Consider the following 19,892-nt stretch of genomic DNA (forward strand, 5'->3'; position numbering starts at 1 on the left):
GTGCTGTGAACATCTTTTCTTGTTCTTACTTAAAGGAACTAAATCATAATTTGACATACTTCAGCTTGTGTTTAAAAGCAAAGCCTTTCAATTTTAAAGCCTTAATTTTCACTAAAATGGAGACTGAAAATTAAGCATGAGAAGCTCCACAGCTGGTCACAATCACCCTCTTCTACACAGACCTGTATTCAAAGGGTTGGGGGTGGAGGGGTTGGGAGGCCTATATGCTGCTCCCCTGCCCCAAGTTGCCCGAGAAGTTACCTTTATCTAACAAAGTTGAACATGTAGCAGAACCCACTATTTCAAACTTGTATTTAAAAAATATTCTGTAATTCGTTCTTCTATACCTAATGCCAAATTTTGGACTGTAATGTGGATTTCATATGCAACAACATTTCCTGTGTCCAGATAAATAATATCAGTGCACGCAAAATTTAGACAAAAATGTAACAGTTGCCATCATTTCATTCCTAACAAAGATTAAACACAGGCCATCATTTCATTCTTATCAAAAGATGTAACAGATGCCACTGTTATTTTCATTCCTACCAAAAGATGTAACATAGGGCACCATTTCATTTCTTTCATCAAAAAAGGCCACTATTTCATTCACAGAGGTAGCATAGGCCGCCCTTTCATTACTGTCAAAAGAAGTACCAGAGGCCAATATTTCATTCCTGTCAAAAACTGTTACTGAGGCCACTATTTCATTCCTGTCAAGAGATGTAACAGAGGCCACAATTTCATCAATAGATTTTTAACATTTCCAGGGGGATGGCAGCAAACATTCTTTTTTGCCTACCTTCCCCACCCCCATCTCGCCTAAAAAATGTTGGACAACTTAGGCCTGTATCCAGATTGCTCAAAACTTAGACCAAAATGCAACAAAGGCCATTATTTCATACACTAAGGGTCTGACATCATCTGCATCGTCAGAACAACTGTCCTGTAAAAGGTTTTAAGGAATGAGGGTTCGGAGTGTCCAGATCGTTCGTTGCATTCCCGGTCTATATGCAAAGTACTGTCATTCGGTTTCAATTTTGATTAATTATAAAATGAAAGATCTGGTTTAATAAATGTCTACATGCAAGTTTGTGCTCTGTGAAATTCCTGGTAGAATTTGTTGGCCATGTATGTTCTTACTATCTGAAATTCATGAATATGTTTCAATGTCTGCTGAGAAAATTTGTGTACATTGACTTAACAAAAAAAAAAAAAAAAAAAAAAAAAAATCCCTACCTACCTACCCACTCCTAAAAATCTGGGTCGGAGCACTGCAAACAAACAATTTTTAAATTATGGCCTAACCAAGGGAAAAGCTCTGCTTTAACTGGGTCTATGGGAATTATACAACAAGTGAGAAATGGTCATGTGCTAATTAATCATTATGTGAGGTTTAGCGATTCCAGTGAAATACTTTTTGAATTACAAGCATATTCAATTTTGGAAGGACGGGCGGACACAGACACCAACACAAGTGTGGACAACACCAAAGCAATATCCCTCTACCTTCATCAGTAAATAAAAAGGACATGAAACATTGGAAACACAAACTTATGGTTACTGTTTCAACTGATATGGATGATGATGTGGAATGATTTTAATCAATTAAATCCATTTTATAGCAACAGATAAAGCAACAGTGCATCAAAACCTGAACTTCCATGCAAAAAGGGGCATAATTCATGAAATACTGGTGCTAGACTTGTTGCACTTGTATCATATGCTATGGGTGATGATGAGAAACAATAATTTCAAGTGCAAAGAAAATCCATTAATTTATAACAGAATCGAAGTTCATCAGAACTAACAAAGGACAAAAATGCAGACATGGATAAAAGGTCGAGTAGCATAGCTCTCCATCGTCTATGGATTAGAGGTAAAAAGATATTTTGCTTTCCTCCAAAATGGTCAAAGGCAAAACAGTCATTTCACAACTGGAAGTGGCAATAATTCATTTCTTTTTTAAATATCATTTTTTATTCACTTTAGTCTCTATCGTAGTAATAATGAAACTTAAATGTTAAAAATAATTTCATTATTAGAGATGTTGCAATTTCACACTTGTTCCTTGGTATGTGTCAAAACTCGCAAATTATTCAAGGTGTACAAATTCAACTGTACCTGTAGAAGAAAACTTATACTTTTCAAAATGTGTAGAATTACCTGTGTAGCAATTCATTTGATTAAACTTACTAGTCAATTATGGCACTGGCAAATGTTTATTGTTATGCATGAGGATTTTCCACGTATACACATACAAATATGAAACTGCGACATCTCCAATAGCTTTTAAATGCAACTCTTACTGCTCTGTTTACATTTATAATTTGCTCTGTATTGACTGAAAAAAATGTTCAAAGACCACAACACTGTCTATCCACTTCTAAATTCCTACGGTGGAGCACAACACACAGAAAGCTTCCATAAAAACATACCTTAAGTTGTTCAATAACATCTTCTGTGTCAAGTCTGTATTCACATATAGCATATATCAGTTCTACTTTCTCCCTCAAAGTTAAAGCCTTGAATTCTGACTTTTCTTTGATAGGACTGTCGGTTATATCCCATTTGTACTTTATGATGTCCTTCACATACAAGTCATAATTTGTTATACTGCAATAATCAAATTTCATAAAAATATCAAAAAACATTGTGAAATTAGACTTTACAGTGACTTTCTTCCAGACTTATGTCATTTAAAAAAAAAACAAAAAACTATGTTACTGATTGTATAAATTTATTATTTATAGAGAGATAAAATTGGTTGATAGGCAATATTAATTTTAAAACATACACAATGAAGCTGCAAAATGTTCTCTTTACTTGTTCAGACACATGAAAATGCGCCTATCAAATAGAAGCATTGTATCTGTACTTTTTAGCAATCTACAGATGATCTTGAATAGTGATAATTTAATATCTTACTACTCTACATGTATTTTCATATTCTACTTTGACAAGATTCTAGAAGAAAGTCCGTTTTACTACAGCTACAACTATGATTATCAGTGTCCATGGAAAGACATTTTATTTTTTTAATCTATGATACAGTTTGCAACAAAAATCAAGACAGGATAATTTTTGTGTCATTATAGTTATGCAATTCAAGGACAAGACTTACTCATGAGAATCTATGCCTCATAGTTGTTTTAAACAGTATGGATTTATCTTATTATTCACACATATTTTGAATTCATGTATTGCTTTGATTTCAAACTAGAGCAAATACCACTCTTACAAAATTTATGTTACTCTAACTTTAGTACTCAGACACTATATTCAAACATATAATTTTGATCTGAAGTTTTAAATTTATACTTTTTTTAATAATCTTAAACTCATTCATGCTGCAGAACTAAGAGAAACAAATGCAAAAGTAAGCAGAACTTCCGCCTCAAAATATACTAACATACTAAATGCATTCCTGAAACTTGCGCTGGGGGTTGAGCATACAAAAACCTGAATTCTAGAAAAATGTCATCCATGTGAATGCAATTATAATCAAAAGTGTGATGTTTTTCAGTTTTTTCCCCCAAACTAAATACCCAACCTAGGAAGTAGACAGGACAGTAACTCATGTTTCATAATTTCAAACTTGTACAAGAATACAGAAGTTTATACATAAAAGCCGACCATTTTAGCTTGTGTTTTCGTGATACATACGTAATGTCTTTTCTTCCATAGCAGCCATTCAGCAGATGACAGAGTAGATCCAACAAAAAAGCACTGCCATCTTCTGTCTGTGCTTGAATAAATCCCTCTTCCAAGTCCTGCAAAAATTTAGACCATATTATGAAGTTTGCACACTTCAGAAAATGAAGGAATTCAAATTGTAAATATCCTTTGACAGCAACGTTAGTTTGATTTTCAGACACAAGATACTAAATTTCACACAAAACATGATTATTATGTCAGATCTATCTCAGATGTTCTTCCGTCTCCAATCACTGTTTCAAGAAGAATTTACCATTTGCATGCTTATTATAAATCTCAAGTATATTTAAAATTGAATCATGCTTTGCTTATATTAGTATACACAACTGGTAAGACTAAGAGTCAAAAGATTCATTGAAACTGTTTCTGCTTATCACTTGTCATGGAACAGAAGTGGTTTTCAACTAGGACAGATATTTCAGCTCCCCATGTGTGTAGATATTTTGTGACGAAAGATAAATAAAAGTTAAATTTCAAGTTTTAAACAATTTTGCATAAATGTATAATCTATACAAATTGCTGAAACATCAATTATCTTCATAAGTCTATACATCACTTTTAACAAGTAAAATGCATAAGCATACAAAAAGTGAAAGGGCACAATTTAAAACAACCATATCAATTTATAGAATGCCTGCTTATTAATTAAGTGCAAAAAAGCACCTTCATCATTTACTTATGAGATTTACTTCTATCCTTATGGACTTTCAGATACAGTGCTTTAGGATATAGAGGATAGCTAACGAACTTTTCATGCATACCAGATTCAAAGAAAATAGATTTTAGTAGCATTTTCCTGTATATCAGAAGAAATATGTTTTCATTTCAAAATATTCAGCTTTAATAAAATTCATGTTTTTTTTTCTCTCCTTGCCATAATTTACAATATATACACTGATTTAGTGTGTACAGGATAGCGTTGTTCATTTTTCAAATTCTAGTTACAAAAATCCCATCCTAATAAACTTCCTTGGATTATTGTACTACAAATCAAAATAATGATAATTGATACACTCATTTCAAAATCATTCAGTTTTTTAATTTCTATCACATACTTTTCTTTCACTCATGTTTAAACATACACACTGAATTAGTCCAGTCAGCACAGGATGGCTTTGATTTTCATATGATGACACTTACAAGCAAACAGTTAAAAAGTATGTCAGACAGTCTGTCTCTTAGGACAATGAGATGAAAATTTTACAGTAACAGGCCTTGACACTAACTTTTTTTCAGTGGTGTCCAAGAGGACCCCCTACCTGTAGGATTTGGTGTCTCTCACCATTACATGGGATACCTCCATTTGAAAGGATGAAAATGTACTCAACCAAAACTGCTAAATCTTAAATCAAATTTATTTCTTCTCTTGTTTCGATTTAAATTCAGCAACAGTCAATCCATATGCTTTATTTTGTAACAACTAATATAGGTTGTTGCTGAATTTAAACTGAAGCAAAAACAAGAGCTGTCAGTGGACAGCACGCTCGACTATTCTCAGTGCTTGATAGTATAATATTATAAGCAATCAGGTATCATCCTACAAGGCGATTTGAGCGATACCGTCACTTTAAAGTCGGCCACTTCGCCTAATTATCGCCTCCGGGCGAAATCCGAATCGCCGAGTTTTTCAGCGAGTTACTATCTGTTTAACTTGATGCATATTCTAGATTAAATTATTGATAAATCCATAGTCAACCCCGCCTACACGCCTGTCAAACTTCAGCCAATTGTAGCGTTAATATCCCACAGTGTCAATCAATAATATTGTAAGCCGCCGCCATTTTGAAAATTTTCAATCGGCGTGTAAAAAGCCGATAAACTTAACGAGAGCGTGCTCTTACGCAACAATTGTATATTATTCTTTCATTTTATTAAAGATTACTTCAAAATTTATTTCAATTACCATGATTACGGTCAATTTCTGGAAATGAATTGCTCGGGTACTGTGGATCAAAAATGATTACGCGGACGTCAGAACTGCCGTACAAAATATTGTAAAAACATCGCCATTACCTACGAGTTTGGTATTATTTTCAAAAAAAAAATAAATAATTAAATTAAATGTATAAATCTGAACAAGTTGATGCAAAAATCAGGCATTATAAAAGCACGAGAATCGAAACAGGAATGAAAAATTTCACGGCGTTTTGATCGTGCACCTGTTAAATTTACGAGTTTCGGACATGTAAATTTCAGATAAAAATTTAAAGGCGACTTTTTCATAGCTAAGTTTATACTTTATTTAGAAATTCATGAAAATGATAATGCAAGAATTAATTTCCTTAAATAATTACTGTTTATAAGTTACAGCAAGACCCATAGAAAGTGGATATATATAGGCAGGAAACTGAATGCTATCATTTCTCCTTAAATTCCTCAACTTCTCCCTAAGTTCTGTGGAGGGAGAAGTCACTTCTCCCTAAAATTTTGACCTAGGATGATCCCTGGCAATGAGTAAAACTTTATCATTACAGTAAGCATATTCTAAGTCGAAAAGGGGCCATAATTAAGTCAAAATGCTAGAGTTGCCTCCTCCTTTTTACAGACTGGGGTCATGATGGTTAACAAGTATGCAAAATATGAAAGCAATATCTCAATGGACTTTGAAAATATTTGGGGTGGTACGCAAACTTTAACATTTATTCTAAGTCGAAAAGAGGCCATTATTCAGTCAAAATGCTGGATAGAGTTGCCTCCTCCTTTTTACAGACTGGGGTCATGATGGTAAACAAGTATGCAAAATATGAAAGCAATATCTCAATGGGCTTTGAAAATATTTGGGGTGGTACACAAACTTTAACATTTATTCTAAGTCGAAAAGGGGCCATAATTAAGTCAAAATGCTGGATAGAGTTGCCTCCTCCTTTTTACAGACTGGGGTCATGATGGTAAACAAGTATGCAAAATATGAAAGCAATATCTCAATGGGCTTTGAAAATATTTAGGGTGGTACACAAACTTTAACGTTTATTCTAAGTTGAAAAGGGGCCATAATTAAGTCAAAATGCTTGATAGAGTTGCCTCCTCCTTTTTACAGACTGGGGTTATGATGGTAAACAAGTATGCAGATATGAAAGCAATATCTCAATGAACTTTGAAAATATTTGGGGTGGTACACAAGCTTCAACATTTATTCTAAGACGAAAAGGGGCCATAATTCAGTCAAAATGCTGGATAGAGTTGCCTCCTCCTTTTTACAGACTGGGGTCATGATGGTAAACAAGTATGCAAAATATGAAAGCAATATCTCAATGGACTTTGAAAATATTTGGGGTGGTACACAAACTTTAACATTTATTCTAAGTCGAAAAGGGGCCATAATTAAGTCAAAATACTTGATAGAGTTGCCTCCTCCTTTTTACAGACTGGGGTCATGATGGTAAACAAGTATGCAAAATATGAAAGCAATATCTCAATGGACTTTGAAAATACTTGGGGTGGTACGCAAACTTTAATTTGTGTGATGCTCACGCTCACGCAGACGCGAGTAGGATAGCTCCCCTATTCTTCGAATAGTCCAGCTAAAAAAGAGAGAAGTAAATACGATTTAAGATTTAGCAGTTTTTGTGAGATGAAAGCAACATCGGTTTCATACCTTTTGGCCGAATATTCTGTTGGAATTAAGAAATTTTTGAATGCAACTTGGTATTTAATAAGGCTATTACATTGTCATTGAGAATAGGTATCCGACCTGGAGGAACACCCAGCTTTGATTAATGGGTGTCCCATCGAAAGAATTTGGGGTCCTCGGGATCCAAGGACACTGTTAGTGTTGAGGCCTGCAATAATTGAAGTCTAAAGGCAAAAATTATCAACCTATCCTTTAAACCCGAAATTCAACTAAACCTTAAAGCACTATTTGGCAAAGAAAGGTTATGGACAACATTAATTAACACACTTATCCATGCCTATCATTAATTTGCAGTGTTCATTTAAAACATGAATACTGTAACAGATAAAGCCCAGTGCACCAAAAATTCTTGCGTGTTAGCACGGGGAAAACATTGCCATAAAGACGGAATCATTAAATTTTTCCAAATCGCAAGAATTTAAGGGTTGTTTGTTTTGCTTTTGAATGGTATTCAAGCACATTGTATGTAATAGATTTACACTTTAATAAGTAAATATACATGTCAAAGGGCAGATAACTGTGCAAGACCTCTGTATTATCTCCCTTTTGTAAACAAATGAATGAAACTGAAAATAGAAAAGAAAAACATGATCACATTAATGACATTGCCTAAACTCAAAAAGAAACTGTATATTGAATACCCATAAATAAGTTCAAAGGAAAATGCAATTAAACTATGCTTTGTAGACTCAGATAACAACAATACCTCGATATCAAAATCTGTCAAATCAAAGGCACTTCTGAACAAGGAGCAAAAATGTGCAATGCTTGGGACTTCCCACCAAGAACGGAGATCTGCAATAATACAAATATAAACAGATAACTTAATATAATTTGTTTTTTACTTCAAAACAGCGACATAAACCAACATGGACTGCAATTTATTTGAATTTGTTGAATAATCCCAAAAAATTCACCACTCACCGTCCATCTTCCATGCGCATACAACACAAACGCATGCGCACAAAGGTCGGTGTCTACTTCCGCTCAGGTGTTTCCCGAAAATTCCTATGCATTTCCAATTTACTTACTTGTTTTCTGCATAAGTAAATCATTTTAGTATTCCCCTACTACAAATGACAGGAAAACTCAACAACTAATAGTATTTGAACGGAAGGGAAATGGACACTGGAAGCCAGTATCCACAAGTTGCATTCTGGGACAGATTCAATATGGCTTCCTCTAGAAAGCAGTTCATTCCCAGGTTGTTAAGAAATATCATTTATTGAATAATTCTTTTTGTAGCTGACTAAACGGATATGCAGACTTAACTAACTTTCTGTAGCAGATCTGTTTTCAGTAAAATTTTGTTCTGATTTATATTGGTTTGGGTATATTTTAGTTGACACGAAATGTAAACAAATTCGTGATCTAAAAATAAACACTACAGTTCCTAATTTTTCGTTTGATTGCATAAACAACATTTGTGAAATGTGTCATAAACAAGTGTCATTCCACTCTATGAATGAATGTATGTGTGATATATCCTCTTCTACCCATGTCCACCACCCATAGTCAGTGGGAGACGGCTCAGTATTTTGCACAGAAATGTCTATCGGAACGATGATCAGGTCAGAGACATCCCCTGGATTGAGAGACATTCTCTCGATCTAAACATTGTCTCTCGTTCGAAAGACAAAATGTCTTTCAACAAAATGTCTTTCAATCGAAAGACTCCAATTAGCTTAAGCAATGAAAATCACTGAAAGAGTAATTAAAACTCTCTTTTTAGAATGCGCAAATTTTAGAACAACGGCGCATACAATCTTCTCTCATCTATTTTTACAAAATCCGAACAAATCATGTATGCGTCGACCATAACCATCTAACACCGACCAGAAACCTGAACTACCTAATTCCACAGTCCCGTACTCAATACCACATGAATTCCTTCTTCCCCCGTACAATCGGACTATGGAATGGCCTTCCCCAATATGTACAGTCCAGCCCCAGCCTCAACACATTTGCTGAGCGGCTGGCCACTGTACATCTGCAGTAACTTCCTTCACTATGTTTTTTAACTTAGCACCTGTAGTAATTTTTATTCTTTGCACCTAATGAGTTTTCTCATTTTTAACACTGCCCAGACAAGCGCCTTCCAGTCATAATCGTTAATGATTGTTGGAAGTATCATGTAGATGTAGATGTAGAAATTTATTTCAAATATAGAAAATTATCTTTCTTTTATCAAATTTTCAACATCAAAATTATTTTGGGAATTTTGTTTAAGCATTAAAATACTTAAGCAAACTTCTATGACAATGTGTTTCTTGTAAAGTTTACTTGAAATAACAAGTTGTTTCAATGAATAAATAATGCGACTGTAATGAAATGATTGTTTTAATAATGATTTCATGTTTTTTCAACACTTTAGCTAAATACAGTCTTTCGATCGAAAGACATTTTGTCTTTCAAACGAGAGGCAGTGTTTAGATCTAGAGACTGTCTCTCAATCCAGGGCAAGTCTCCGACCTGATGATCTTGCAGATTATTTTTCTTATTATTATTCACACAATTGTTGTGCCGATTAGTATTCTTCTCTGCAGAACGAATGTTTCAATAGCGTTTCTGCTTTAGACGTAAGTTATATCTTAATTTAAAAAACTAGCTATTAGTATTATAGCATCAGGTTCATTGTTTAAGATATTTAGTATTCTGTTAGTAAAATTAATTGAATAAAATGCACAGAAAACATATTCGGTATACATTAATAGTAGTTAGCTATCATACCTTAATGTCTCCATACTACTTTTCTTATAATGTTTTTAATTCAGTAAATCGTGCGTAAGTGATTCAACATAATGTGGGTAGACCTGCTAAAATTGTCAAATAATTGGTACTTTATGGAGATCTGATAAGCAGGGAAAACATAAGAAAAGATTAACAAAATGTTGCATATGTACAGTATTTTTAGTCGTATCAATAACAAAAATAATCTACATCAGGGTTCGAATTTAGCCAGATTTTCTACTTGCATTTTTTCGTATTTGCGCTATATAAATAGTAATTTATTATACAGTACGTCCAAGATGAAAAGTCAATTTTTCGCGCGACCTCGGTGACAAAAAACGATTGACTGTGTCCTTTTGCGGTGTCCCGAACACGCTAGCACATCGAAACGGACACCGAGTCCGTTATCGGCTGCTTAGCGATCGGCGGACACGGTGTGTCGCGGTGTACAATTGCGGTGATTCTCCGTGTTCAGATCGTCTCAATTAATCCCGTTTTTGATTGTAGAAAGATAATTTTTGCTCCTATATTTTGTTTTAACAATATTGTTTTCTGTTTTCAGGTGAACACTAAGCTTATAAGATGTGTAATTATAAACTGTTTTGTTTCCTTTGTTTATGTTCATAGTTGTATGTAAAAAATGTTAAAACGTCCACTAACAATTACTACTAACATTACATGTTGGAATAAATGTTTTACTCACCTCTGTTGCAATTAAACTGCCTAAGTCTTTCTTTCGTTTAGCATGTTTGCCAATTTTCACATGTTGCGAAATTATTTGGTAAGTTACTTATGATTAATAAGTTCATGTTGGTATAACAAGTGCTAATTAGGTAATTGTCGACATCAATAAAGAGTATTTAAATTTTTATAGTTTTCGAGTAAAACTTCTTTCTATAAAATGCAGTTTCAAACAGTTAATTTTAACTTCAAGTCATGAAAATTGTTCGATGTTTAAATCAATATCATTTTCACTTGTACATGTAGTTTAGTTAATTTTCAATTTGCAATGATTTATTATCGTAAAATTTACAATGAAACAAGGGATAAATCAAAAGTTATGAAGCAATTGTTTTATATTTCAGGTGCACATCAACTACTAGTATATAAAAAATAGAAGAGAAAAAAAAACAGAAGTGAAGTTTCGGAGCAAGACGCGGTTGTGGCTAGTAATACGGTCCCGCACGGTCCTAAAGCTAGTCATACGTGAGGCACGTTCAGCTAGACAGTCTTGCTTGGACTACAAGAGTAGTGATAATCACATACGACTAGATTTTTGGCCGTCGTGCGGGACAGTTCACTACAGGATGTTTTAAGCCACTAATAAATATGTATCATTTCCATATGGTTTATAATAAATAATGAAAGCGTAAAGTAGTTGTTATCTTTACTTACGGGTACTGGTAGAAACTTTCAACAAGAGTGAAAATTACAGCACAACACCAGAGGAGGGAAGAAGCAGAAAAGGAAAATCGGGCTTCTATATCTTTTATTAATTCACTTTTTTTTCTATACGAAATTTAACGGAATATAATATTTATTAGGAAGCACAAACAATTCAAACAAATAAAGCCAAGAATGATTTACACTAGAAAGAAAAAAATATTTTGCTATGTTGCGTTCTCATATAATGCTTCCATTTGATTTTATTTCTTATTCATAACATGTACATAGATACAAACGATACCAACAATCGAAGATTATTTACACAAAATACAGACAGACAGACAGACATATTCTATAAATCATCATGTAATAATCACACACATAGCGTGACAAATACACGTGCAGTTGTTAAAACTAAACAGTATAATTCTATTTCATATTTTCTTTCTGTTCCCTTTAGTCTATTACACAGACAAAATTTTATGAAAAAGATCATATACGTTATTACGAATATGCAAATATTACGAATATGAAAGTATCTTAATCTTGCCGAAAATAATACAGAATGGAGAATAAACAATTTTTGTCAGTAGTGAATACATAATATGAATTATATAATAAACACAAAATAATTTCTGTAAGCATTACCGATACACAGGTTTTTGTTTTATATGAGGCTATAAACATATATGACATTTAATGCTAATAAAATTATGTTTACGAAAAAAATATTAAATTACAAGTTTACAAGTTTATTATTAAATTCTCAGTATGTACATAATGTAACATAAACATGAGATTCACATTTCAATAATAATAATAAAAACACGTGATCAGTAGAGGACAACTTTTATTTAAAAGGTGAAGGAATCGGCGTTTAAGTTTCATTTTGTTCAGAATCTATTCATCGTAACCTAGTCTATAATTATAAGCTGTTGCTTCCAAGCCTCTTACTCAGCACTATTTTTCGTAATCTTGCCCTGAAAAAAAAAGCAGATAAAACATAATTTTTAACAGCTGTATGTTACACATTAATACTATAGTTTCCTGAAATTTGAAATGTCATGTGATATAATTCTATTAATTTGTTGTTTCAGACATGTAGACAAGCATCTAAATGTTTAAATGGATAATTACTTTGTTTACTTTAAGTGAATACCACTGTTTTCTTTCCCGAGCGAAAGCTTTAATGCCGGTATTCTATATTGCATTAAAATTGAATTTCAAATTCTTTTTTGATATTTACAAAAGCAAATAAATTCGTTACAAATTAACAAGTTATTCAAAAACTATTAATTTTAACTGGTAACTTACCTCTTAAATAATTATCTAACTCCATGCCAAACTGAGAACGAAGATTAATCATTATAGGTTTTAAATAACGTAATCGTATTAAAGTAATTGTTAGTATAACAACAGAAGTTTGCAACAAACATACAAAACTGCAAAAGTGAACTCAATAAAACAACTAAATTTACAAGTTTTATTGTTTATTGAACACTTCTCGTCGTATACGCTTCGTGTCAAGTGCTGTACCTGCAAAATACGAAAAGTTTCCAAAATTACCTTGCAGACGAACATTGAAACCGAAAAATTACGATGATATTTTGTGTTAACATACACATAAATATATCTTTTAATTTTTGGTTAAAATAAAATGAAAAATAGCATATTTTAAATCAATATCATGAACACCGCAATCCGCCGCGATTTCACCGCGAAACAGCGTGTTCGGCGAGCACCGTGTCCGGACACGCTGTTCACCGCGATTTGCGGTGAAATCACCCAGCTGGGTGGTCAAATTTCTTTGAACACGCTAGTCTGGTGTCACGGTGATGGGTGTCCATTGGAACTTTTCATTTTGGACGTACTGTAGATTACCAAAAAACCCACCGGATGCGGTAAACGTCATCAAAATTGGCGCAGGTACTTGTCAGCAGTTGAAAAGACATGCGCACGGGACATGTATCGAGTGTTAACTTCCGTTTACGACGAAAGATGAAAGAGTGCTCCGAAATTCGTTCTGCAAATGACCGCGAGTTGTTAAAGAAAGAACTGTAAGATCGAGACGACCGTTAAAAATGCACATTATTCGGTCAAAAATTTTCACTCGCAAAAAAATGCTGGTGTCTAAAGTCTCACCTCGCAGTTTGAAATCTTCACTCTCATTTCGGAGTATGTGAGCTTAAATTCGAACCCTGCAGTACATGACTTTCCAGGCATGATCATGAAAAACAATCAGCACAACTGTAGTGTGAATAGGGAAAATTATCGCATGACCGTCATGCAGATATCCTTGGCCATTTTGCACAAGCCATATATGTTTGAACCAGTTGGTTCAGTTAACCAATGACAAGGCGTAGATACATAGGTCTAATGAACCATAAATCTTGAGACACAAAGGTTATTAGATCGTGAAATTCACATCATGGTAATAAGTTAAAAACATAAATTTTCTGGTGTACATTTCAAATGAGCCTGGTGCCAAAGGGCCATCTCTGACCTGTTAATGGTTACTGTAACCAGTGAATATGAGGTGCTGCATAAATGTACATTTCCCCACTTTCTCACTTTTACACTTTAGCTAGACCAAGGGTTCAGGGTGAGCTTACAGGGCTTTTTCAGTGTGTCCCACGGGGCCGAAATTTGGCCCCATTCCCAATGGCAAATATGCATATTTTTTCCCAATAGCTGTTCAAAAATTCCCAATCAAAGCAAAAAAAATTATTTTTTTTGGACCTAATCTATTTTGTTGCAAATTATAGTGGTGCAACCATCATGACCATTGCATTGTAGATTTTATTGAATTTTCAGCTTTAATTTGAATATAAAGCGGTTTCCTTTTATGAATATTAGCAGTAGAAATCACAGGAATATCTGTAAGGGAAAAAAAAGACTGATTTTCATGGAAATACTTTCCTAATTTGGACGTTTAACCGATACACATATTTCCCAATATGGCAGTATTCGTGAGTCAAAAATTCCCAAAAAGCACAGGGGCCTTTTTCCCAAAATGGCCAGAAAAAGCCCTGGCTTAAAGTATAGGCCGATATTCCTTCATCCATTGTCAAGATTTTTACTTATAAATACATCTTCTCTGAAACTACTGGTCAGAATTACACAAATCTTGGCCTGTAGCATCCTTGCAAGGTCCCTTCTCAAGTTTGTTCAAATAATTGCACTTGAACTAAAAGAGAAAAACCTTTAAATGACTTCTTTTCATGCACTGGTGGATGGATATTCATTAAACATGGTCTGTAGCATCATTGTAAGGTAAAGTTCTTGTTCTTCCTCAGATTTGTTCAAATGTGGGCACTTGGTCCTTCTTAGGGGCTGCTACTGCTAGAGCTTAAAATAGAAGTACCTTTAGACAGCTTATTTAAATGAACTGCATGATGGATCTTCCTCAAACATGATCTGTAGCATCATTGTAAGGTCCTCTCAATTTTGTTCAAAAGTGAGCAATAAATGTCTGCCAAGGAAACTGAATTTTTTTTTATATGTATGTATATATATAATAATTATAGAGAGAGAGGCCTAATCAAACTTTAAATCTACTATTTCAACATGATCATCAACATAAAAAGCAGCCATGGAGCTTTATTATTGATATGGTGAAACCTTATAAGATTTCAGCTTTTTTGCTCTACTGCATTCATGCCAGAATTTTTATTTGATTTTTAGCTCGACTACACGAAGTATAAGAAGAGCTATCCTACTCGACCCGGCGTCGGCGTCTTTCCGCGTCCCCACCTTGGTTAAAGTTTTTTTACACTTTCTCTTTTTAGCTCATCTGATTTTTTGAAAAAAAATGATGAGTTATTGTCATCACTTGAGCGGGCGTCGGCGTCGGCATCGGCATCGGCGTTGCCTGGTTAAGTTTTATGTTTAGGTCAGCTTTTCTCCTAAACTATCAAAGCTATTGCTTTGAAACTTGGAATACTTGTTCACCATCATAAGCTGACCCTGTATAGCAAGAAACATAACTCCATCTTGCTTTTTGAAAGATTTATGGCCCCTTTTGTACTTAGAAAATATCAGATTTCTTGGTTAAGTTTTATGTTTAGGTCAGCTTTTCTCCTAAACTATCAAAGCTATTGCTTTGAAACTTAGAATACTTGTTCACCATCATAAGCTGACCCTGTACATCAAGAAACATAACTCCATCTTGCTTTTTGTAGGAATTATTGCCCCTTTTGGACATAGAAAATCAGTTTTCTTGGTTAAGTTTTATGTTTAGGCCAGCTTTTATCCTAAACTATCAAAGCTATTGCTTTAAAACTTGCAACACCTGGTCACCATCATAAGCTGACCCTGTACATCAAGAAATATAACTCCATCCTGCTTTTTGCAAGATTTATGGCCCCTTTTGGACTTAGAAAATATCAGATTTCTTGGTTAAGTTTTATGTTTAGGTCAACTTTTTCTCTTAAACTATCAAAGCTATTGCTTTGAAACTTGCAACACTTGTTCACCATCATAAGCTGACCCTGTACAGCAAGCAACATAACTCCATCCTGCTTTTTGCAATAATTATTGCCCCTTTTGGACTTAGAAAATCATTTTCTTGGTTGAGTATTATGTTTAAGTCAACTTTTCTCATAAACTATCAAAGCTATTGCTTTAAAACTTGCAACAGTTTTTCACCATCTTAAGTGATGCTTTTTGCCCATTTTAGAGTTAGAAAATCATGGGTAGGACAATATTTCTATTATACAAAAGAAATCAGATGAGCGTCAGCACCCGCAAGGCGGTGCTCTTGTTTCAACTTATCTCTGTAATTACTTGATGGATTTGATTCAAACTTGAAATACTTATTCCTCATCATCATCCACATCATCTGACATAAGGGCCATAACTCTGGCACCAATATTTCATGAATTATCCCCCCATTTCACTTAGATTTTCAGGTTAAAGTTTTGATGCACTTTCACTCTATCTCTGTTACTACTGAATGGATTTGATTCAAACTTAAAATAGTTGTTCAACATCATCACCCACATCATATGACACAAGGTGCATAACTCTGACACCATTTTTTCATGAATTATTCCCCCTTTTTACTTAGAATTTCAAGTTAAAGTTTTGGTGCACTTTCACTCTGCCTCTGTTATTACTGAATGGATTTGATTCAAACTTAAAACACTTGTTTAGCATCATCACCCACATCATATGACACAAGATGCATAACTCTGGCACAATTTTTCATGAATTATTCCCCTTTTTACTTAGAATTTCAGGTTAAAGTTTTATGCACTTTCACTCTATCTCTGTTAATACTGAATGGATCTGATTCAAACTTAAACAGTTGTTCAACATCTTTACCCTTATCATATGACACTAGGTGCATAACTCTGGGACCAATTTTTCATGAATTATTTCCCCTTTTTACTTAGAATTTTAGGTTAAAATTTTGATGCACTTTCACTGTGTCTCTGTTATTACTAAATGGATTTGATTCAAACTTAAAATAGTTGTTCAACATCATCACCCACACCATATGACGCAAAGTGCACCAATATTTAATGAATTATGCCCTTTTCGCTTAGGATATACTTAATAGTGTTTTGATACATTTTATCTTTACCTCTGTTATTACTTTAAGTTGATATTTTTGACATAGACTCAGGCTATTGTGCAATATCTTCATCCTCAATCGGAGTCATTAAACACTCCAGTGACAGCTCTAGTTTCCTCAGATGTGCCCAGTTTCACTATCCAGCATTGAAATAGTCGAGCGCGCTGTCTCCTATGACAGCTTTTGTTTAGCTTGGCGGTCCAATGAATTGGTAGAGCTATTGCACTTACCCATTTGATAGCTCACCATCATCAGATGGTGGGCTATTCAAATCACTCTGCATCCGTGGTCCATTCGTCTGTCCGTCCGTTAACAATTTCACATTATCACATCTCCTCAGAAACTACTGGGGGGATTTAGACCAAACTTTGTCAGAATGTATTGGTACCCTAGTTGTGTCCCACTGAAAATCAGACTGGTTCAACAATTTTTGAGTGAGTTATGGCCTTTTTTAGCTCATCTGATTTTTTGAAAAAAAATGATGAGTTATTGTCATCACTTGAGCGGTTGTCGGCGTCGGCGTCGGCGTCGGCGTCTGCGTCGGCGTTGCCTGGTTAAGTTTTATGTTTAGGTCAGCTTTTCTCCTAAACTATCAAAGCTATTGCTTTGAAACTTGGAATACTTGTTCACCCTCATAAGCTGACCCTGTATAGCAAGAAACATAACTCCATCTTGCTTTTGCAAGATTATGGCCCCTTTTGTACTTAGAAATATCAGATTTCTTGTTAAGTTTTATGTTTAGGTCAACTTTTCTCCTAAACTACAAGCTATTGCTTTGAAACTTGAATACTTGTTCACCATCATAAGCAGACCCTGTACACCAGAAACAAACTCCATCTTGCTTTTGCAAGAATTATTGCCCCTTTTGGACTTAAAAATCAGTTTTCTTGGTTAAGTTTTATGTTTAGTCAGCTTTTATCCTAAACTATCAAGCTATGCTTTAAAACTTGCAACACTTGTTCACCATCAAAGCTGACCCTGTACAGCAAGAAACATAACTCCATCCTGCTTTTGCAAGATTATGGCCCTTTTGGACTTAGAAAATATCAGATTTCTTGGTTAAGTTTTATGTTTAGGTCAACTTTTTTCTTTAAACTATCAAAGCTATTGCTTTGAAACTTGCAACACTTGTTCACCATCATAAGCTGACCCTGTATAGCAAGCAACATAACTCCATCCTGCTTTTTGCAATAATTATTGCCCCTTTTGGACTTAGAAAATCATTTTCTTGGTTGAGTATTATGTTTAAGTTGACTTTTCTCATAAACTATCAAAGCTATTGCTTTAAAACTTGCAACAGTTTTTCACCATCGTAAGTGGACACTGTACATCAAGAAACATAACTCTATCCTGCTTTTTGCAAGAATGATGGCCCATTTTATACTTAGAAAATCATGGGTAGGACAATATTTCTATTACACAAAAAAAATCAGATGAGCGTCAGCACCCGCAAGGCGGTGCTCTTGTTTATATATATAATTTACATAGATTTATATAGGGAAAAACTTTGAAAGCCTTCTTGTCCAAAACCACAGAACCTAATGCTTTGATATTATGTGTGAAGTATCATCTAGTGGTCCTCTACCAAGATTATTCAAATTATTTCCCTGGGGTCAAATGTGGCCCCGCCCCGGGGGTCACATGGTTTATATAGACTTATATAGGGAAAAACTTTGAAAAACCTCTTGTCCAAAACCACAGGGCCTAGGGCTTTGATATTTTGTATGTGACATCATCTAGTGGTCTTCTACTAAGATTGTTCAAATTATCCCCCTAGGGTCAAATATGGACCTGTCCTGGGAGTCACATGGTTTACATATACTTATATAGGCAAAAACTTTGAAAATCTTCTTGTCCAAACCACAAAGCTTAGGGCTTTGATATTTGTAATGTAGCATCATCTAGTGGTTCTCTATCAAGTTTGTTTAAATTAGCCCCCTAGGGTCAAATATGGCCCCGCCCCGGGTTTACATGGTTCATATAGACATATATAGGGAAAAGCTTTTAAAATCTTCTTGTCAATAACCTACAACATTCAGATTTGGACCACATGTATAGTTTTGAGTGGCAAGATGAACCTTGTCATTAGTTGACCTTGATTTTGACCTAGTGACCTACTTTCACATTTCTGTAGCTACAGCCTTCAAATTTGGACAACATGCATAGTTTTGTGCACCGGAAAAAACTTTAACCTTGACATTGACCTAGTGACCTACTTTCACATTATTGAAGGTACAGGCTTCAAATTTGGACCACATGCATAGTTTTGTGTTCCGAAATGAAATTTGACCTTGATTTTGACCTTAGTGACCTACTTTCACATTTCTCAAGCTACAGCCTTCAAATTTGGACCACATGCATAGTTTTGTGTACCGAAATGAACTTTGACCTTGACATTGACCTACTTTCACTTTTTTGAAGGTACAGGCTTCAAATTTGGACCACATGCATAGTTTTGTGTTCTGAAATGAAATTTGACCTTGATTTTGACCTAGTGACCTACTTTAACATTTCTCAATCTACAGCCTTCTAATTTGGACCACATGCATAATTTTGTGTACCAAAATGAATATTGATCTTGAGATTGACCTAGTGACCTACTTTCACATTTCTGTAGCTACAGCCTTCAGATTTGGACCACATGCATAGTTTTGTGCACCGGAAAAAACTTTGACCTTGACATTGAACTAGTGACCTACTTTCACATTTTTGACGGTATTGGCTTCAAATGTGGACCACATGCATAGTTTTGTGTTCTGAAATGAAATTTGACCTTGATTTTGACCTAGTGACCTACTTTCACATTTCTCAAGCTACAGCCTTCAAATTTGGACCACATGCATAGCTTTG

General features: G+C 34.5%; 2 protein-coding genes across 8 annotated transcripts in view; one reads left to right on the forward strand and one right to left on the reverse strand.

The window, feature by feature from the left end:
• The window catches only part of LOC123536403 (uncharacterized), a 90,948-nt gene extending 82,542 nt beyond the window's left edge, over positions 1–8,406 (reverse strand). For 4 of the 6 annotated variants that reach the window (XM_045319571.2, XM_053528176.1, XM_053528178.1 and 1 more), the window contains exons 1-4: positions 8,273–8,406; positions 8,055–8,143; positions 3,667–3,773; positions 2,439–2,616 (exon numbers count right to left, since the gene is read on the reverse strand). In XM_045319571.2, coding sequence (XP_045175506.2) covers positions 2,439–2,616; positions 3,667–3,773; positions 8,055–8,143; positions 8,273–8,279 — 381 coding nt within the window. In that variant the 5' untranslated portion in view covers positions 8,280–8,406. The remainder of the gene's footprint in view (positions 1–2,438; positions 2,617–3,666; positions 3,774–8,054; positions 8,144–8,272) is intronic. The other 2 variants (XM_045319572.2, XM_053528175.1) reach the window with 1 other exon arrangement.
• Positions 8,407–8,413: 7 nt separating this feature from the next.
• Positions 8,414–19,892, forward strand: part of LOC123536407 (uncharacterized) — a 37,007-nt gene continuing 25,528 nt past the window's right edge. For both annotated transcript variants that reach the window (XM_045319577.2, XM_053528179.1), the window contains exon 1: positions 8,414–8,552. The gene's annotated coding sequence lies outside the window, so the exon portion shown is untranslated. The remainder of the gene's footprint in view (positions 8,553–19,892) is intronic.

This window comes from Mercenaria mercenaria, chromosome 17 (genome assembly GCF_021730395.1).
Source record: "Mercenaria mercenaria strain notata chromosome 17, MADL_Memer_1, whole genome shotgun sequence".
In the NCBI taxonomy this organism is placed as follows: domain Eukaryota; kingdom Metazoa; phylum Mollusca; class Bivalvia; order Venerida; family Veneridae; genus Mercenaria; species Mercenaria mercenaria.